The sequence below is a fragment of the Tyto alba genome, unplaced genomic scaffold (assembly GCF_018691265.1).
Source record: "Tyto alba isolate M040663 unplaced genomic scaffold, T.alba_DEE_v4.0 Super-Scaffold_2, whole genome shotgun sequence".
NCBI lineage: Eukaryota > Metazoa > Chordata > Aves > Strigiformes > Tytonidae > Tyto > Tyto alba.
In genome coordinates this window covers 21,754,831-21,773,564 of record NW_024881282.1, presented here as the reverse complement: position 1 = coordinate 21,773,564, position 18,734 = coordinate 21,754,831, and the positions used below count along the sequence as shown (strand labels likewise).

The 18,734-nt window shown below is 40.4% G+C and overlaps 1 protein-coding gene across 7 annotated transcripts in view; it reads left to right on the top strand.

The window, feature by feature from the left end:
- The window catches only part of ATP8A2 (ATPase phospholipid transporting 8A2), a 344,378-nt gene that overhangs the window by 76,845 nt on the left and 248,799 nt on the right, over positions 1–18,734 (top strand). For all 7 annotated transcript variants that reach the window (XR_006165293.1, XM_042792247.1, XM_042792248.1 and 4 more), the window contains 7 exons: positions 5,508–5,613; positions 6,939–7,021; positions 8,695–8,744; positions 10,881–10,950; positions 12,683–12,767; positions 14,043–14,182; positions 18,459–18,597. Coding sequence is in view for 6 of the 7 variants with exons in the window: in XM_042792247.1 (XP_042648181.1) it covers positions 5,508–5,613; positions 6,939–7,021; positions 8,695–8,744; positions 10,881–10,950; positions 12,683–12,767; positions 14,043–14,182; positions 18,459–18,597 (673 nt within the window). In the remaining variant the exon portion in view is untranslated. The remainder of the gene's footprint in view (positions 1–5,507; positions 5,614–6,938; positions 7,022–8,694; positions 8,745–10,880; positions 10,951–12,682; positions 12,768–14,042; positions 14,183–18,458; positions 18,598–18,734) is intronic.

The following is an 18,734-nucleotide window of genomic DNA, read 5'->3' as shown; positions in this document are numbered from 1 at the left end:
GGGAAGAATCACATGTTTCTAGCCCATTAGGTTTTTGCGTTAGGTCACCTGTTAAGGTGCATGAACCGCTTCCTTCTACCTAAAACTCCTTAGTGTCTTCGTTTTCATAGCTAGTAGATAACTGCAAATGCAATTTACAGATGTCTGACAATCTCTAGTCATTTAGTGAACTGAGGTGATAAAACTGAAGTGTTCTAGCACAAGCTGCATTGTGGGGTCAGATGGTGCTGTACTCAGCTGGGCAATGAATTCATTTGCAACATTTGCCCTTTTGCAGCTGAAGTTGTCAGCGTGCTATCCCTAACCAACACTCAATAAGTGCTTATTCCTCTGGTCTTGATTTTTTTTTTTTTTTTTCAATCAATTCACAAGTGTTAGTTCAGAGCTGTCTCAGTGCCAAGTAATATTCTTTCCAGGTTGAAAATAAAAAATAATGTACTTGTCCTCATGAGACTGTTTTCCATCTGCTAGGAAGATTTTTAGCATCCTGCATTGCCTCTAAATTTCATAGCTCTTCTGGGCCATTGGTGTGTATGGACTGACTGATGGCCAAGTTCACTCTTGAATAACAGTGAAAGAATTATTATCCCACAGGAAGTGTTCCAAGGAAAAATAACTTGTCTTGAAAACATGTGGAGGTTTCTCTTGGCTCCTCTGTGATATTAATGTGGAAGAAAGTGCCTAGATTTGTCTGCCTATGCTTTTTCTTTGTAACAGCTTCTGTTGGATGAACTGTGTAGCAGTGCCAAGAGTATGATGCTGGCTTGTTTCTATAGGGAAAATGGTGTAAACTCCTCTTGGAAATAACTTACCTTTTCTTATTGTAAAAATTTAGAAGTAAATTTGGTGAATATGCTAGAAGGTCTTTGTCTCAGTGCTTCCAAGTTGCACATACACTGTGAATGTACTCATCATGGAGATGCAAGCCTGTTTGTGGGGTTATTTTTTATCCTGTTATGAGTGCAGAGATGGAGGTCAAGAAGTGAAGGAACTAATAAACTTGGATCTCATCCTAGACTTCTGTCTCCTTGGATTCTTTCCAAACTTCCTCTACTAAGTCCAATCTGCATATAGACTCTCTGTGGCCCACAAGTTACCAGTTGGGCAAGAAGCAGCAAGAATGTTGTATGGCTACAGATGTATGAGCTGATTCAGTGAGTATGTGTGATGACTAGTTAAGCAGCTGGCCAGGCAGAACAGATAACTGTTGTGCTCATGTTGAGCCTTTACCTTAGCAAAAATGTTCATTTATATCTCCAACATGTCTGCTTATTTTCATAAAGTGTGTGGGAACTGAGCCTCTTATCCCATCCGGCTTTGAAATGACTACTACCATCAGCTGATTCTTAATTCCTTCAGAAAGCAGAACAAAAAAAGCATATCACTGCTGGAAAGAAAAACTGAAATTTCAAGTATAGTAGGGGAAAATACATTCAGGTGGTGAGAACCTCTGAGGGGCTTTAGTTCAGAAAGTAACTGTTGCCTGAAAACTGTCAAAACATACCATTTTACAGCTGACAAATGGTTACAGTTTGAGAAATACCTATTTTCTGCTTTTGCCCTTATTGTACATAGGACTTTGGTGCTTCTCTTCTGCTCGAGGACAAGGTAGTGTCTTTAAGTCATATTTTAGTGGCTTTGGACAAGTTAAACTTGCTTTTAACTCTGATACTCAAATGCTGTTTAATATTTGCTTTGTGTCTGTGCCTGAAATACCCTCATCCCCTCCAGCCGTGCTAGCTTCACTGTTCTAGAGATGCCCAACGTGGCTAGATCCTCACACTGTTCCTCAGGATTTTTAATGAACGAGACAGTAGGAAGTTCACATGTTTTTAAGATGAGTCAATTCTCCCCGGTAATGAACTAGGTAAGTGTTTTACTAGCTGTCCTTGGCAGAATGTGCCACATTTATGCAAACTAGTAAGCTCAGGTTGTTAGACTATGCCTTTATCCCGCTGGCTATTTCTAGGCCATTTGTTCAAAAACCTGTCAGTCCTGCTCATCTGGAAATATTGTGAATGGAGGGACTGATCTGATGCTCCTACAAGTAGGAGGAGAGATTAATAATAAACTTTATATGCAGCTTCCTTTGTAATTTTAACAGGCTATGAACAGTTGGCTAGATAAATGCAGTTTCTGTCTTCAGGGTGAGGAGGCCCAGATAAGGACACGTGTGACAAATGTGCAGACATGTAGCTCTGCAGAGCGCAGCTCACTCTCCAAAAAAGAGTTCCGACTCAGTGTTTTGTTCCCTCTGAATAAGGGAGCACATGAAAGGATGAAAACTCGTGATACAGTTTCCTGACCAGTGTTCTATACCCTGCTTCGTAATGGACAGTGCTGTGCCTCCTAGATAGGAAAACTTTGCTTTCAGTGTAGATAATCGAGAAACTGCTTCCAGAAATAAATATGAGGCTGTCTCAATGTGTATGTAGTTCTTGGCTTGTAAGTATAGCCAGTGGGTCGTATTGCTGGTGTAGATGGTTGTACACCAAGTGTTTCATGGATCTTTGGAGAAGATGTAGAGGAAGAGAAGCAATAGCTTTCACAGAACTGTTAACACACAGGGAGAAAAAAATGGGGGGAGAAGGCACTTGAAATGAGAGCTACCTGTGGACAGATAAACAAGAGACTAAAATATGCATAATTTATTCCTGCTATAGATAAATGGAGAAGGAAAAATTGGGGTGGGAAGAAATAGAGCTGAGCTTAGCAAATGGACAGACAAGGAATGTCTTTGAGACCATCAGTAAGAATTGCAGTACTAAAATGGCAGACTTGCTTTAATAGAAGAAACTAAGTAATAAGGGAGAATCAGTTAACCTGTGAGACTTCTGTCTTATGCTGGGGTTAAACCTGGCATGGTACAAGGGATGTGTTACCACAGCAGCTATTAATGGATTCTCTGTTCGCAGCTCTGAAGTAGGAATTTGAGTGCTCTATCCTGATTTATGCCAGTGCAACAAATGCTGTGTCAGTGCTGGAACAATATAAAAAGGAAACAAATGACAGCTGTGTGGAGGAGCTGATGTGATAAGCTGGGCCTCTGGTGATCTCTTGCTATAGAATTGGAAGATCACCATGTAATACATTGCGAGCTGTGAAAATGCTAAGCCAGCAGTGTAATTTGTTGAAAGCAGAAGTATATACATAAGAAGGATTAAAATCTATGACATTACCAGAGACAGGTTGTTTCCAGCTGATAGAACACGGACTGTGAAAACATGTAAGGGGCTAGGTGATAGAAGGGTGGGAAGGACATCAAAGGTCTGCGGCAGCGGGTGCTGAAATGAGAATCTGGCAGGCTGTGCATTTTGAGATAGAGATAAAACTTTCATTGCTTTCACTGGAAATAATGGAGCAGTGTTAACCTCCTGACCAGTAATTTGCTGTGGACTCAACTTACCACACGCTAGTCTCTCTGATTATATTCCATCTGTTCATTTTCTGGAACACAGCCTCTGCACTCCAGCATGTCAAAAGCTACAACTGTAGTTACTTTAGTGGCATGTGACCATACAATTCAGAAGTTTCAGTGTGCAAAGATAAAGGTCCTGTGTGAAACAGTTTTTCAAGTATTGGTGACAAAGTACATCAAGTAAAGCAAGAATGAGGGTTGGATCTTGAGTCTTTTTGTTGCACTTTTTTCCAATATGCTTACTTCTTGTTTACATGTTAACACAGTATTTACCAGATGACATTTTGTGGCTTTCATAGTAATTTACTTGCTACTAACTAAACCTTGCTATTGTCAGTGCATCTTCCTGTTGTGCATGTATGTAGGCTGTGTGTGCCATACTGCAAAAACAAGCAGGATCTCAACAACTCTTCCCTATTCTTCGTCTTGTCCCAGAAATAGGACCCGATAGAATAAAACTTTGAGTTTTTTTGTCATATTGCTTGGTTTGGGGAGAAAACCATTAAGATGCCTGAGAGCCAGTTGTGAATGCTGCTGACCTAATTGTGAGAAGCTGCATTTTAAGTGACCCTCTAAGTGGGAAATGGAGGACTCTAATGTCTCAATTCTCTGTGATAAAAGGGCTTTATAAAATAACTGTGCTGCGTTTCAGATAGTAGTACTGCATATACTGTTAGAAAAACACATACAAGTCTTCTATCAGAAAATATTTGGTGGTACATACTTTTCATTTGGAAGTTTCATTTGAATGTGGTAGCCTTTTTTCTGTTGTGAAACATTCTGGTGTACACTAGCAGAATAAATAATGCAGAATCATCTGTTAATTAACTGTTTAAAAAAACTTGGATCCTGTTTTCCTAGCATCTTGTAGGTTTCTTCTCCATCTGATCTTGATTTTAATACTACAGTAGAGGGGTTTGGGCCCAACCTTGTGCTAACAGCTCCTGTAATGATCTTGATTTGGTAGTGGCTCTGTTAAGATAATGTATGTAAAATACGCTATGATAACGAAAACTTGGGAAACTAGATGATATTTTCATATGCAAAAATTCTGTGAGTTCACAAAGTCTGCTAAGTTATTCTACCAAGGTGGAACTGTTAAGTTCACGTTGGATTTGGTCACTGAGCAAACAGTTACTGTGACGTAAGGTATTGGTGCTACCAGCTGTGGATGTTAGGGATGCAGTGGAGTTGGTGAAGGGTCCCATGTGTTCACTTCAGGTGTTTCACCCACGTGCCTTAAAGGTCTGTATGGACTGCAGATCAAGTTACTGGGTCAGGTTGTGAGCTGGGCAGCTGAGTACCATTCCTGACTGCTAGGAGATGGGAAATGCCATGCCAGAGGCAGGAGTGGGAGGGAAGAAGGAGATGGGGGGCTCCATTTCAAGTCACTACAGCTACAGGGGCCAAAACTGGCTGGTCAGAAGAGGCCTGTGATTTAAGTGCCATGGCATCTTCGCTGAGCTGCAGACGTGGTGTCTGTAAGCACTTTGGGATGGCTGGTGACTATGCAGTCTGGGAACAGTGTTTTCTGTTGTGTGTTCTCATGATGCTGAATGTGTAGGGACTGTTGACAACATTTCTGCTTAGCTGGATGATCTATTCCTGTGTAAGAGCACATGATGTTGCCTTCTACTGGTTAATCAGCTGCTGTCAGCTCTTGGTGTTCATCACCAAGGGCGCAGTTGTGATGAGCTTAATTCTGGTGTGGTTACTGTCAATCTGTTGAAAGCTGTGGAAGCTACCAAGGAAGTATTTCCTGTTACTTGATTATCACCAGCATCTTGTGGCAGACGCTTTCGCCTGTATGAGCTCGGGGTACAACAAAACTGGCGCTTTGATATTTTGCGGGGGAGGAAATATTCTGGCTTCCCAGCTCTCTGCAACTTCAGTGAGGTCTTCGTTAGCATTCTAGTTCATTAATGCTAGATGCTGATGCATTGATGCTTGGGGACCAAGACTACTATAAATAGAGAACAGAATAATTTTTTTCTGTCTGTGGTACCTAAGAGGTCTTCTCAGGTTAGTGAACAGCTGCTTTTCAGTCTGTGTGTAATACTAAACCTGACTCTCTTGATGTCCTGTCTAGCCCACAGCTGTGCACATACAGGAGTTCCTCACTCTTCTGGCTGTGTGTCATACTGTTGTTCCTGAGAGACAAGGAAATAAAATTATCTACCAAGCCTCCTCTCCAGGTTGGTCGTTGCTTTCTTTTTTGGGAGGGAAGGAGTAAAGGCTTACAGGTAGATGGAAGGAATGTCTGGAAACCTCTGTAAAGGTCATTGATTTTGAAAGCAGGATGTCCCCCATGATGCTAGCAGTAGATGTCATCTTATGTCGTCAGTGCGTGCTGCTTTTGAATGCTTCCTATGAAACTGCCAAATCCATAATGTTTTTGTAGACATAGGCTGGGCTTATGATCCCTTTTGTGCTCATGAGACCTTTTACTCTGGCCTTTCTTCAGGGGTGAAAAGCAGAAGTGAAACTTTCAGTGTGTGGAGCTGATCTGTGGAAGCACTGATTTGTTTCTGCATGAGCAGTTACTTGCTCTATTTAGCATGAGTGCGAACTGTGTTTATTGATACAGTAGGTTTCCATCTTGCTCTGTGCTGATACATGAGACAATACAACCAAGAGCAGAGTCTTGGCCATGTTTGGGTCTGCCCTTCACCTGTTTCTTCCTTCTTTCAGGTAGCACCGAGGTATTGAAGGAGGTAGGCAAGGCCAAAATGTAGAACAGCAGGGCCCTGCTCCCCATCAGATTGATCTCTGTTACTGAGCATGTTTCTAGAATTGTGATGATGAAGCAGCGTTGTTTCTTATTTCTTAAGAGTGCCTGAAGAATAGGGTGAAGAACCTGTGTAAGGCAGCTCTGTTTAGTGTTGATGAGCCATGAGGAGACTAAGGGAGCTTTAGGGACACCAGGGTTGCTTGAGCTGGGCACTAAATCCACCTATATGATGGTTGTGCTCAGTGCTACTTGCTACTTAACGAGCCTGTATAACTGCCTACTAGAGGTAGAGGTGCTGGCTCTGATTTCAGCTCTGTTATTTGAGTGTCTTAACGACACTGCCCAGCTCAGTCTCCAGAAGACAATGCAGTATTTCTACAGCACCTGAATTTAGTGGCTTTACAGCAGGAAAATTAATAAATGCATGTTGTGGGAATTTAGGGTAACACAGGTTTGATCCTGCTTTCAGAACAAGTATATCCCCTTTTTCATGTAGAAAAGTATGGCTCCTCCACAACAAGAGAGTTCAATGCTTCAGTTGTTACAGGATGTTTTATACAGATTGAGTATGAAGTTTGTGTAGTTGATACTGCATGGCCTTCGTGGGACTAAAATGTGCATGTGGAAGTGTGTGCAGAGCTACTCTAGCAGCCCTACAGGTGGGGGAGTACATGGGAAAAGGGGCTTCTATTTTGGCAGTGTGGTATATTTAAATATGGGCTTTGCAGGTCTCTTCTACAGACTGGAATAAATTGATGTGTGTTTTTTTTTTTTTTTTTGTGTTGGCAGATGAAGGGGCATTAGTGAAAGGAGCAAAAAAACTTGGTTATGTCTTTACAGGCCGGACTCCACATTCGGTTATCATTGATGCGGTAAGTAGTAGATGTGCCTGGCACCGACTGCGAAATTCACGCAGAGCTGAAATACCTCCTGTGCTGTTCTTGTGAGTTCCCCTTTACAGGGACTTGAGGATGCTACATGCAGAAGGCTTTTGCAGACTGAGAGAAGTTGTCTTAATCTATTTTTAGATGCCAAGTCCTTTGCCCTTCCGCGTGGCATAGGCAATAGGAAGTTGCAAGCCTATAGGGGAAATGATAGCAGTTGTGCCTGAAGAATACTTCCCTTGTTTGGGAAACACAGATGAGAATACTCACAGTCCATGGAAATTCATGTCTCTGGGAGATTTTCTGACTGTTGAATGGCTACTGTACTTCTAAATATTTTATTTCTTGTAGTAAAATGGAATTTTGTCTAAGTAAGGCCTTCTGTAGAAGGTGCATCTGCTTAACAAGCTCTGTACGCAGGGGTGTGTAGTTAATGGATTAGAATTGACATGGGCAGTGTCAAACTCATGGTGCCCCATACCTACTAAGTTGCAGTCTAAGCTAAAGTGGCTTTACTTTTTACAGAGGTGCAACTAATATAGTGCTTATTAAGAATAATGGGTGTGTTCTTGCTCTTCCTCTCAGATGCATTCACTTTTAAGTTTCTTGGTACACTGCCAAGCTAAGCACTTAAAATGTGTGTCTTTCTAGGATTTATCACAAACTTCTTACAACTTCTCAGAAAATTGCAGCTTAGTTTAAGGGGAACAGCTTAAGATGAGCAGTATCATCTAGAGCTACCTGGGCTCTTCTCTCCCCTGCAGGAAGACCCAGGCCCACCTGACCTAGTTTTACACACCCCGTACATACCAAGCTGGGAGGGTGGTCAGTCTATAGCCAACAATAAAAGCTGTCGCTCCCAGAGGTTCCTCTCTCTCATCGTTGCTTGCATCAGTGGCAGTATGTGTAACGTGGGGTGGAAATGACTTTTGGTCTCAGGCACGTTGCTCAATTGATTTGTGCCTTGCAGGACATAACTCTGTACTGCAATTAGCTTTTGCTACAGCCCTTTTTTTAACCATATGTTACAAACACCACTGGAGTTCTGAGACTCCAGTAACTCCTACTGCTCCTTCCATCTGTCACACAACAAGAATGGCAAAGACAAGGCATTTCTAAATCCTTTTCTTTCAGGTTGCTCATTCTCAAGCCCAGCAAATAGTTCTTGGTGATACAGGAATTACTTCTTAGTTAACCATTTTCTGCCACAAAAAAATATAACGTAAAATGCCTGTAAACTCAAGTAAAAGAAATATTAAGGCAGTTCAGATGAAGATTATCAAAGATAACCAAATCTGGATGACATGTATGTATTAACTTGAAATAATGCTCACAGTCTGTAATATGTCTTAGTTGATAGCTGTTAAGAAGTAACTGTGTGGTTTAACTCCCAGAGCATGCTTATCCTTCTGGAGTAAGTTATTAGTTCCTTGAAATGGTGTAAAAATAGTAAATGGAAGATGTCACGATGCTAGATGTTCAAGTAAGATTAGAATGCCTTTGTTGAATAGGGCTCTACATGACTATTACCAGGAGAGGGTGCTATGACCACATTTTATTTACACTGAACTGTGTAAACAAAGGCGTTTAACCAGTTTATGTGTTTACATGTGTAAGAATATACTGCAAATTATACTTACAGTAAATGCTTTCTTTTGTAGCTGGGAAAAGAAAAAACCTTTGAAATTCTTAACGTGTTGGAGTTTTCAAGGTAAGTTTTGCTCTAATGTACCAAATGCAAGGTAACAAGACAACTGTTTTTGCAAATATGTTATCGAGAATAAGAAGATTCAGTTGATGCAGTAGAAAAGCTGAACTTCATTCATGTTGTGCTCTTTCTCCATCTCCTCGTTTCCAGTACGGGACTAATACAGAGGTTCTTATAAATTGGTGGCTTCTGGAGTATAAGTGTGAAACTCTCTCCTGCCACTCCAGCTCTGGCTTATTGAGAAGGTGCTGCCCTGGAAGTGTCATTCTGTGCCTCATTGATTTAATGATGTGTCACTTGTCTACTTCAAGAACATGCTTTGAGATTGAGGTTGCCCTTAAGTGCTTCTGTAAATTACTTGGGTTTGAGTAGGTAGAATTTACAACTGGAGGGCTTTTTGGTGCCCCTTTTGAAGAACCTCTCCAGCTATGAAAAACTAAACTTTGGAATCACTCAACTTGTCAGGCTAGTCAGGATTGGCACTGCTTGGGTAGCAAGAAGCTTTGTGTGATGAATTGGGATCTTTAAATCACTGGAGATGATTAAAGGTGATTTTTCTTTGTCAGTTCATAAACTTTTGTCAGTTTGGATGGTGCTAGTCAGCAGGCTTTTCAGCTGTTTTTTCCAATCTTACTGTAGCTTAAACCCTTGAAGTTGTCTTCTCTGCCATCTTTGAGCTGGCTGGTTCTGCTCTAAAGGAGTATGTAAAACTCAAGTCAGGGAAGATTTGGGCAGGCAGCTTTTTTTTTGTCCTGGCTTGCTTTGAAAATTACTCTTAACTACTTCCTCTTTTCATTCAGAATGTAGCTACCTAGACTACTTGTGGTAATATCTAACAAGGTGCTAGAAGAGTCAGTTAGGAATTCTGACAAGTTGAGCAGTACCCCGGTGTCTATAGACAGCAGTAACTGTAGCGTGTGTGCATCAGAGACAAATCTGTCTTAGCTCTTCCCTATGTGTAGCAACTTCCCACTTGATCAGTGGAAGAGTCTTATAATTAGATTTCAAAAAGCACATGGAAGTTTTCCTGTGTCATTAGCCTGCTGCAGAAGTTGTGGGCAGAGCTAATTGCTGTCCTTCCAGACTTGCTTTAGAAAGTCTTGGGAAGGATTGCTTTTTCTCATCATACAGGCTGAGCTCCCTTTCTTACACATCGCTCTTGAGCCCTGAAAAGGGGCTAGATTTCCCTGAGCAACTTCGGAGGAGGAAGATTGCTCTCCACTCTGATCTGTTTGTACATATTGGCAAAAAGGGAACGAGGAAGGAGGATGCTTCTGAGTTCTCCTTTTGCTAAGGAGAAGAATTATATGAAACCACATGTTCTTAGAGTTCTTTTGATGAGTCGTGATTTGCTTGCCTCTGCCTCTTACAAGCTGCATTTTTTCCCAGGGCTCTTTTAAATGAGAGATTAAGAAGTGAAATGCCAAAATGGATAATCTAAAAATTCCAAAATTCTTGCCTACTTTCCTTTGTTGAACATGTGTTTACAGTATGCTAGTATTTACTTTTATTTTAAAAACATAACCCAAACTTGACTGTCTTGATGTGCAACCCTGTTCAGAGGGTCTGACTGTTGCACATAACCCCAGCTGTGTAGTTCTGATTGGACCAATGTGAAGAACCTATAGGGAGGCCAAGAGCTGGTCCATACTGTGATTCCTCTGAGATTTCTGGATTATTTTGAGCTAGGAAGTTAAATAACTACCTTTGTCAGTGCATGGGTACTTCAATGTCTCTTACACCTATAATAAATATGCTTTGAGCCTTAATGATTCAGTTTCTATCCTGAGTCCCCAAAACAGTTTTCCTTGATGAATAAGGAAAAGCTGAAAGTAAATGTGACACCCCTTCTTTCAAGAGGATTTTTGTGCCATCTTGCTCTTCTCCATGTCCTTGCTCATATTTGGGTACAAGTCTGTTTCAGTTGAGTGCTTGATGATGGGAGCCATAGGGCTGAAGCTGGAAATGAGCAATTTGGTGTTTCTCCTTGCTGTTAAGGATTGTGGGGTCTTAAGTTACTACTGCTACATCTCACTTGATCTCAAATGCACTGATCACATCTGAGAAAATTCACTGGCTAGAGCAGGACTTAATCTTCATCACTAAAACTAATGAAAGCAAATATTTTTCTTTCAATAGCAACAGGAAGAGAATGTCAGTGATTGTTCGAACTCCAGCAGGACAGCTACGTCTCTACTGCAAAGGGGCTGTAAGTAATTATGCTACCTAATGGAGAACTTAACACTACCAGTTATTGTTTCAACAGCTGGGGCTGCTGCTGGCATTTCATGGCTCATACATATAACACTTTGGTCCTAAGCAGAAAGTCAACAGGTATTAAGAGATTTGTCATTCCTCCTCTGACTCCTTTTACAGGCAGGAAGGTTGCTAGGCTTTCTACTACCCAGTTGAAATCCCAAAACTAATGGGAGCAGTACCCTTTACTTAGGATTTCACCCAGCTGTGCAACAGTTCAGGAGCTAGACTAAATGCTCTTGTCTGAATCTAATATCAAAATTTGTTCTCAAGTGGTTGGCTCTTGCCTGGCTCAGTTGTGTCTGTCTGCTGTTATTTGTCATCATGACTTGCACCATGTTGTGCTGCTGTTTTTGCCAATAAGAGCAATAACTCACCAAAGCACAAAGGCTGCAAAACTAGCATTGTCCACAGCCACAGTGGTTCTAATTTCAGTGGGAAACTATGGAGGTGGCTTTTTGCAACAGGAAAAACTGTTTCTGACTTCTGAGCATCTGGTTGACTTGAATTTGTCCTGATGTATAAGTCCGGATGCACTGCTCTGTTGGTTTGTTTTCACTCCCTGATTTGATAAAGATATGTCAGCTTCATGCTAGTATGGTGGGAGTGAATTAAGCCCACTGTCACTGTGTGGTATTTCCAAGTTGTATGTCTAGTAGGATGACACAGATCTGCAACTGCTGGTTGCTCATACCCTGCCTGAATTTACACTGTTTCTAGGAGTGTGGCACTGGAAGTAGTGGAGAACATGGGAGTTAGCAGTAAAAAAATGTTATGTTACCTTCCACTTGAGCAGGCTCAGATGTCTAAGAGGAAAAAGGTTGCAATAATTCCTACGATCTGGTGTTTTGTCTTGTATGTTCTGCTGCATCCCACACTCACCTACAGTGTGAGTTAACTGCCTGTTCTCCATGAACTCTTCCATGTTCTGATAATCATCTCCTGTCCTGTCGCTTCCATCATAAATTACTTGTTTTGTATGCTTATCTCTTATCAGCGATAGATGTAGGTTAACTGTCTACTTAGCTTAAGAGTACACGTTTGAGTAAAAGCAGTGTTTCTGTATTTTATGTGTGTAGCAACTTAAGCTGGTAGTTGCAGAATAAAATCCAGAGGCTTTAGATACGTAGGTGATGGTGCAGTGTTTTGATTGCAGCTGTTAAATGGACCTTTTCAATTGTTCTCTCATGTAGTGATGAGGAAGGTTGTTTCTGAGAGAGTCTCGTGGTAGAACCTGATCGGTATTTCTGCCTTCTATTGTTCTTTTTAACATCAGTAGGAATCTTTTATAGGGTGAATTACAGGAAGCTTTTCTGCATGTGACTACAATGTATACTGAATAAAACTAAAGACATATATTCTCTGAAAATCAATATATCTGCTTAGTAATTCAGAAAGGAGTGCCCTTTATGACGTAGTAATGGTGTCCCTTTTATGGGGAAGAGGGGAGGAAGGCAGAGGGTACTTCTGTCCCCGTTATTTAAAGTGGATGCAGTATGTCTGCCACTGGGCACAACCCAGATTACTTAAACCAGAGTCTTTAAAACCCAAATGTGTTACTTGCTAATACCAGAGCCCAAGGTTATTTACAAGTCCACTCAGCTTACTTCACTTAAGCTTGTAAATACACAAATGGAAACTTTATTTATAGACTTACTCTGTTGTAATTAATTTGGTTTTAATAGGATAATGTAATTTTTGAGAGGCTTTCAAAAGATTCCCAGTATATGGAGCAAACGCTGTGCCACCTTGAATACTTCGCAACAGAAGGTAAGAGGAAGAGCATGTTGTGAGAATTCAATTTAGTAAGTAACTTGCAGCATGTTCTGCATTGTCTAAGCTGCAGTGCTGAACAAGATGGTTATGAAGATCAAGTAATGTGTAATCAGCAAATTAACAACTCCGATATAACTTTAAGCCAAAGGAAGTTTGTGCACTGTTTCTGTGCCAATTCAGTAAGGAAGTAAATTTGGAAAGGAAAGATGGGGCTCTCTGCCCATGATGATGGGAAAAGGTGTGAGTCGTACTGCCCAGAATACCTCAATTATACTGGAGCTAGAGGTATTTTTACTAGTGTAAAAGTTGGATGACAGTGTACCTGGCTTTAGGAAGCAGAGTGATAACTCGAACATGCTGAGAAGGCTGGAAGACCAGGACATCAAAGATGATCCAAAATGGTCTTTAAGGCCCTTACGACTGATGTAACACTTCTGTTCATAGGGAAGTACTTGGTTTTCTTCCCTCTTCTGCAGTAGTGGAAGATGGTTGCATTATAGTGAAACCATGAAGCAGTGTTTTTTCCCTAAATAAGAAAATATTATTCAACTTCTTAAAAAAAAAAAAAAAAAAATTTTTTTTTTAAGACATCCACATTCCCAGTAGTGAAAATTTTCTGTTTTATGGCACACGCTTCTTTCTGCTTGACTCATGCCGGAGGGGGGAAAAAAAAGAAATTGTTGCTGTATATTAATTTTTGTCAGTGGTCTACTAAAATGGTTTCCATACTTCATAGGTTTTCTCTACCCCTTTGTGCATATGTAACTCCCATTATTAATGTGAGTTATATGCATACACTGAAGGAATCAACAGCCCTTCTGAAAGGAGATGTGGGCTGTGCAGTATGTTTGACCAAGATCTTCAATCACAAAATGTAGCCAGTTCCTGAATGTAATCTTTTTAAATATAAGGAAGCCAAGCTTGCTTTCATACTTAAACTGAGAAGATATAAAGATGACTATTCTGTTGTTCCAGTATGGCTAGATTGCAATACTGAAAATCAGGGAGAAGTTAGTGCCCGTTAGGCTCTCCTGGTTTGTACCAATGGTAGTAACCAAAATGAGCCAGACTTCTGTTTTACACTTTGTGAAAACTCAAATGCTTTAAAAATATACAGGGAGTTTTTCTGGAATCCAGAGTTTAAGTGTGCATTAAAAGCTCCTGTTGTTCCAGTGAGAGGGTTAGAATTTAGAATTCTTTAGGGCATTAATGATTTGCTGATACTCAGTGTAATTTTACTATATGTAATGGCTGCCTTCTGCTTTGTAGGTCTGAGGACTTTGTGCATTGCTTATGCGGATCTGTCAGAAAATTCTTACAGAGAGTGGCTGAATGTCTACAATGAAACCAGTACAGTTCTGAAAGACAGGACTCAGAAGCTGGAGGAATGCTATGAGATCATTGAAAAGGTAAGATGTGCTTTTTTGATGATCAGATACACATTCCTTATGTGTCTTTTCCCCATGGAATTTAGGCTTTATATGGTAAAACAAACTGTTAATTGAATTAATGAGAAGCCAAAAAGGTATTTTTAGTTTGCAACTTGTTCAGTCCAGAGACCTCTCCAGTTTTAATTCATAAATCTGAGACAAACTTATGTGTAAAAGGTCATTGCTACTTAAACTCTTTTTTCACATTCTTTTTATCTTGCAATCTGGTGTAAGATTGATGTGACTTGATGAAGATAACGTAGAAAACCATTGTGTTGCACCAAGTTTTCATGTGCTAGTATACGAAGAAAAAATTTGTTCCTTTTCATACAGCAGTCTTGGATCAGGTTTTTTGAAGGCTGTTATAGACACTAGACAAAACAAAGTCCTCACCAAGGCCTGTAGTTGCATCAACTGAAAAAACATGAGAAACTATTCTCCATGCAAATTGCAGAATTTGTAATTCTGAAAGGGGAAAGTAGGTGTCAGAGAACTATTTTGAAACTTAACCCCACACTGAATGAAATATTAAAATGTCAGCACTGGGGGCCAGTGTTTTTTTGATACTTGGTCTTGCTGTTTTCTGAAATGCTGGTGGTCACACTTCTCACCTATACCTGTTCATGCTCTCTTACCTTGCTGCAGTTATTTCCCTCTCATTTTATTTAGTGGCTCCTTTAAAACCCTCTCTGATCTTAAATTTTTTTAAAATTAACATCAACACTGCCACCTAAGTTCTGGACCACTACTGTGGAGTTAGTTGGGGCAGAAGAGGGAAGGAGGTTGAGATTAGGATGGGAGCTAGCTTTCATAGGGTAACAGAACTCCAGCAACTTGTTAATAGCTGAAGATTGGGTCCTGCTTTTCAAACTAATGCCATAAATAATCGTTTGTGTTGGTTGGTCAGTAGCATGTGGTTATGTAATCATTGATTCTGTAGGCTTGTGTAGTTCCTTTGAGCTTTCTCCTTCCTGCACTGTGCTCTCGTGCTCTTCTGTTTTCACTGAAGTAAGAAACGAACATGGCTTGATTCTCTTTGTCTGAGGTTTGAGAACACATTTTAATTTTTTCTGTCTACCTTGTGCCTCTTTTCACAATTTAATATCTTGAAGAAAGTGGAACCATGAGTGCCTTGTAGAATTGGAGTTTTCAACTTAGTGCCATAGTGCCAGGGTACATAGTTGCAGATAAGTGTTTTAGATCACTTAATACCTTTGACAGTGATTTACCAGAAGTGATTTTAATGTGAATTTGTAGAAATGCAACTTTAATGTGGAGTGAATGTTGCCATCAAATTTTGTTGCTACATAAAAGAAACATGCAAAGGGAAAATCAAGTTAGAATTGATTGAAAAAGATTTGTACACAGATCAAAGACAAAAACGTAAAGGAGGCCCTCATGTTGAGTCACCAGGCTGACTTGACCCACTTGCTTTCTAAACTTCTTAGAGAGGGGTCTAGGTGCAGCTAGATCTAGTCTTAGTCCCAGACTTGGTCAATGGCTTGTCTAATGGAATTAAAGGGTAAGGAAAATTATCTTGTTGAGCTATTAGGCTTATTTGTCAGGCAATGACTGGTTATGGATCCTATGCAGTTTTGAGGTAGCAGCGATTTAAGATTTATTAACAGTATTAGAGTAAACGACAAAATTAGATTGAATGATTTTTAAGACTTAATCATTGGCTAATTATAAGGGTGATTTAATAAAATTTGTTATAATCAACACTACAAAGATTCCTAAATGAAATGTGCATATGAACACACGTGCACTCAGATACAGAGGTTAACCTGTGATAATAAATTACTGGTACCAAATGATAGTTGAAACCTCGCAAAATCTAGTTGTAGTGAATTAATCACTGTTGTTCTTCATCAGCATTTGTCAGCAGAAGATCTTTGAACCCTTTCTCTTTGTCAGCATCTATCAGTGGACAATTCTGACAGTCTTGTAAATCTCTTCGAACTCCTCACAAAATCCACAGAGAGGCATCACAACTCAGAGGGATCTGATTGCCTGCTGCGATCGTGGAGAGCTCAGTGTCACTTACCATTGCTAGTTATAGGATCCCAAGATGACTGACTTCAGTCATGTTTTCATACAGTTCCCAGCCAGCAGGAGTTTGGGGCGTGGGTAGGGAGTGCCTAATCATCCCAACTCACTGCGGTTGTATAAAGGACAAGAAGGTGCCAGGCAGTCTCTGCTCACTGCAGTTCTAATCAGGGCAATAGAACAACGTGGCCCAGGGGGTTAGCACCACCACAACTGGTAGGAAATACCCGGTGTATTCTGTTCCTGTTAATGTTTGCTATCTGGTCATACTGAGTAGCAAGGAATTGCACTTGAAACTTACTATTTTTTCTTACAGCTGCTATTTCCCAGGTTAAATTTTCTGGTCTGCAGGCACTTATTCTAGACAATAAACTGGCTTGAGTCTGTAACATAAAATCTAATGTATTTTACCAGGCTGATTTTTTTTTTTTTTTTTTTAACCTAAGGCCTCAAATAAGGGTGGGAAAGCTAGTTTGTCAGAGTGAGATCATTGAATCATAGTACAAGTGTACGTGTGGAGATAAACTTGAACTGACTTCCTTCCCTATTTGTACTCTGGCTGAGAGGGCTTCCGCAGGCACAACAGTAACTCCTCTGCTCAGGTAGCTCCACCATGCCCATTACTTGCATATTTAACTGCTTAAGTGACTTGCGGAATAAAAGACAATCTGTGATGGCACACACGGGTTGCATTTGTAACCCTCAAATGTTAGCATGGATAGGGCTAATGTTTCATCAGGAGACTACAGGGTACTAAAGCACATGACTTGTGTGAGTTGATTCTACTACCTTTTAACAGCTGAATATCTCATTAAGAAACTTAAGCTTTGTCAAGACCTGCAACTAATGCCAGCTTGCACACCTGGATGAATAACAACTTCCCCTTCTGTTCTTTATGCTTGCATAGATGCATATAAGCAGGAGCTGCTCTAGCGTTGTCTTCATAGGATCACAGAATGGTTTGGGTTGGGACATTTAAAGATGACCTAGTCCAACCTCCCACCCGTGGGCAGGGACACTTTTCACTAGATCAGGTTGATCAAAGCTCCGTCCAACCTGGCCTTTAACATTTCTAGAAGTGGGGCATCCAGAACATCTCTGGGAAACCTGTTCTGGTGTCTCACCACTCTAGTGAAATATCCCTTCTTTATGTTTAATTGAAATCCACTCTCAGTCGAAGACCATTGCCCTTTGTCTTGCCACTGCAGACCTTGCTAAACAGTCCCTCTCCACTTATATGCCTCCTTGATATTTAGAAAGGCCACAATGAGGTCTCTTCGGAGTCTTGTGTTCTCCAGGCTGAACAACTCACCTAAGTACTTCTGTACACTTCATCTGTTTTCACTTGGAATAATTACAGTCCCTACAAAGAATAGGAGCTGTTACTTTTTCTGTGTAGTTCCTGAAAATACAGTATAACTGAACTCAATTTGTGTCATTTCCTTTAAATGGAACATCTTGTTTAAGGAATCATTAAAATGCTTTTAAAGTTAAAATCTGCTGAGTAGATTTTTGCATTTTGACAAGGTTTATTTCTTACATCTCCCTGTCTGCCTGACTTTTCTGTAACATGGCCAAACCTCTTCAAGCGATTGCTTTAGAATTGCCTAACTCTGTAGTATTAAATTGGTGTACAAGACATGTTTTTCTGGCAGACATCTGTATGTTAACTAGAGATACTTGGATTGATTAATGTTCATACCAATCGTATTACATAAATGTAGTGATTATATCCATAAATAGCTGCGGTAATTTTTGCTTTGAGTGATTGTATCCAGTCTGTATGTACATTTTATGGGAGGGAAATTAGTTTAAATGATGTGATGCCAGGTGACTTTTCTTCTGTGAGTTTAAGAAATATATAAACTGTGACCACTCATGGTGTTGCTATGTTGATTAGTGAATGCTCTAGTATATACGTTCATCCATAGGTGAGCTTTGGAGTTGTGTAACTTAAATTAATTGCTCTTGAAAGATTGCCATCTTTCTGATCAGAAACACTCTGTTCCAATCTGTACTACTTCAAATGCAAATTGCATGCAGAGGAAGTAGAATAGCCACACCAGGAATGTACTATAGTGTATACTGCTTGTCAAAATGCTGTATTAGCCATGAGGCACAACGTACTGCGTTTAATTCCTTTTTGAGTGTGTTTCAAACAGAGGTTTATCTTAAGAAAACAATCCCTCAAATTCTTTTTTTCCAGGATTTGCTGCTTCTTGGAGCTACAGCCATTGAAGACCGCCTGCAAGCAGGTGTTCCAGAAACAATAGCCACACTAATGAAGGCAGAAATTAAGATATGGATTCTGACAGGGGACAAACAGGAAACAGCTCTCAATATAGGTATCCATCTTTCTGGTTGCTTTGAATTTGTCTGATATGTAGCAGGTTACGTACTAGATCTGCTGTGTGCGGTTTTAAACAAAATCAGGCTTGTTTAGGAGGGAATGGTTCCTTGGTGGCCGGCAGGCAGGCATCTC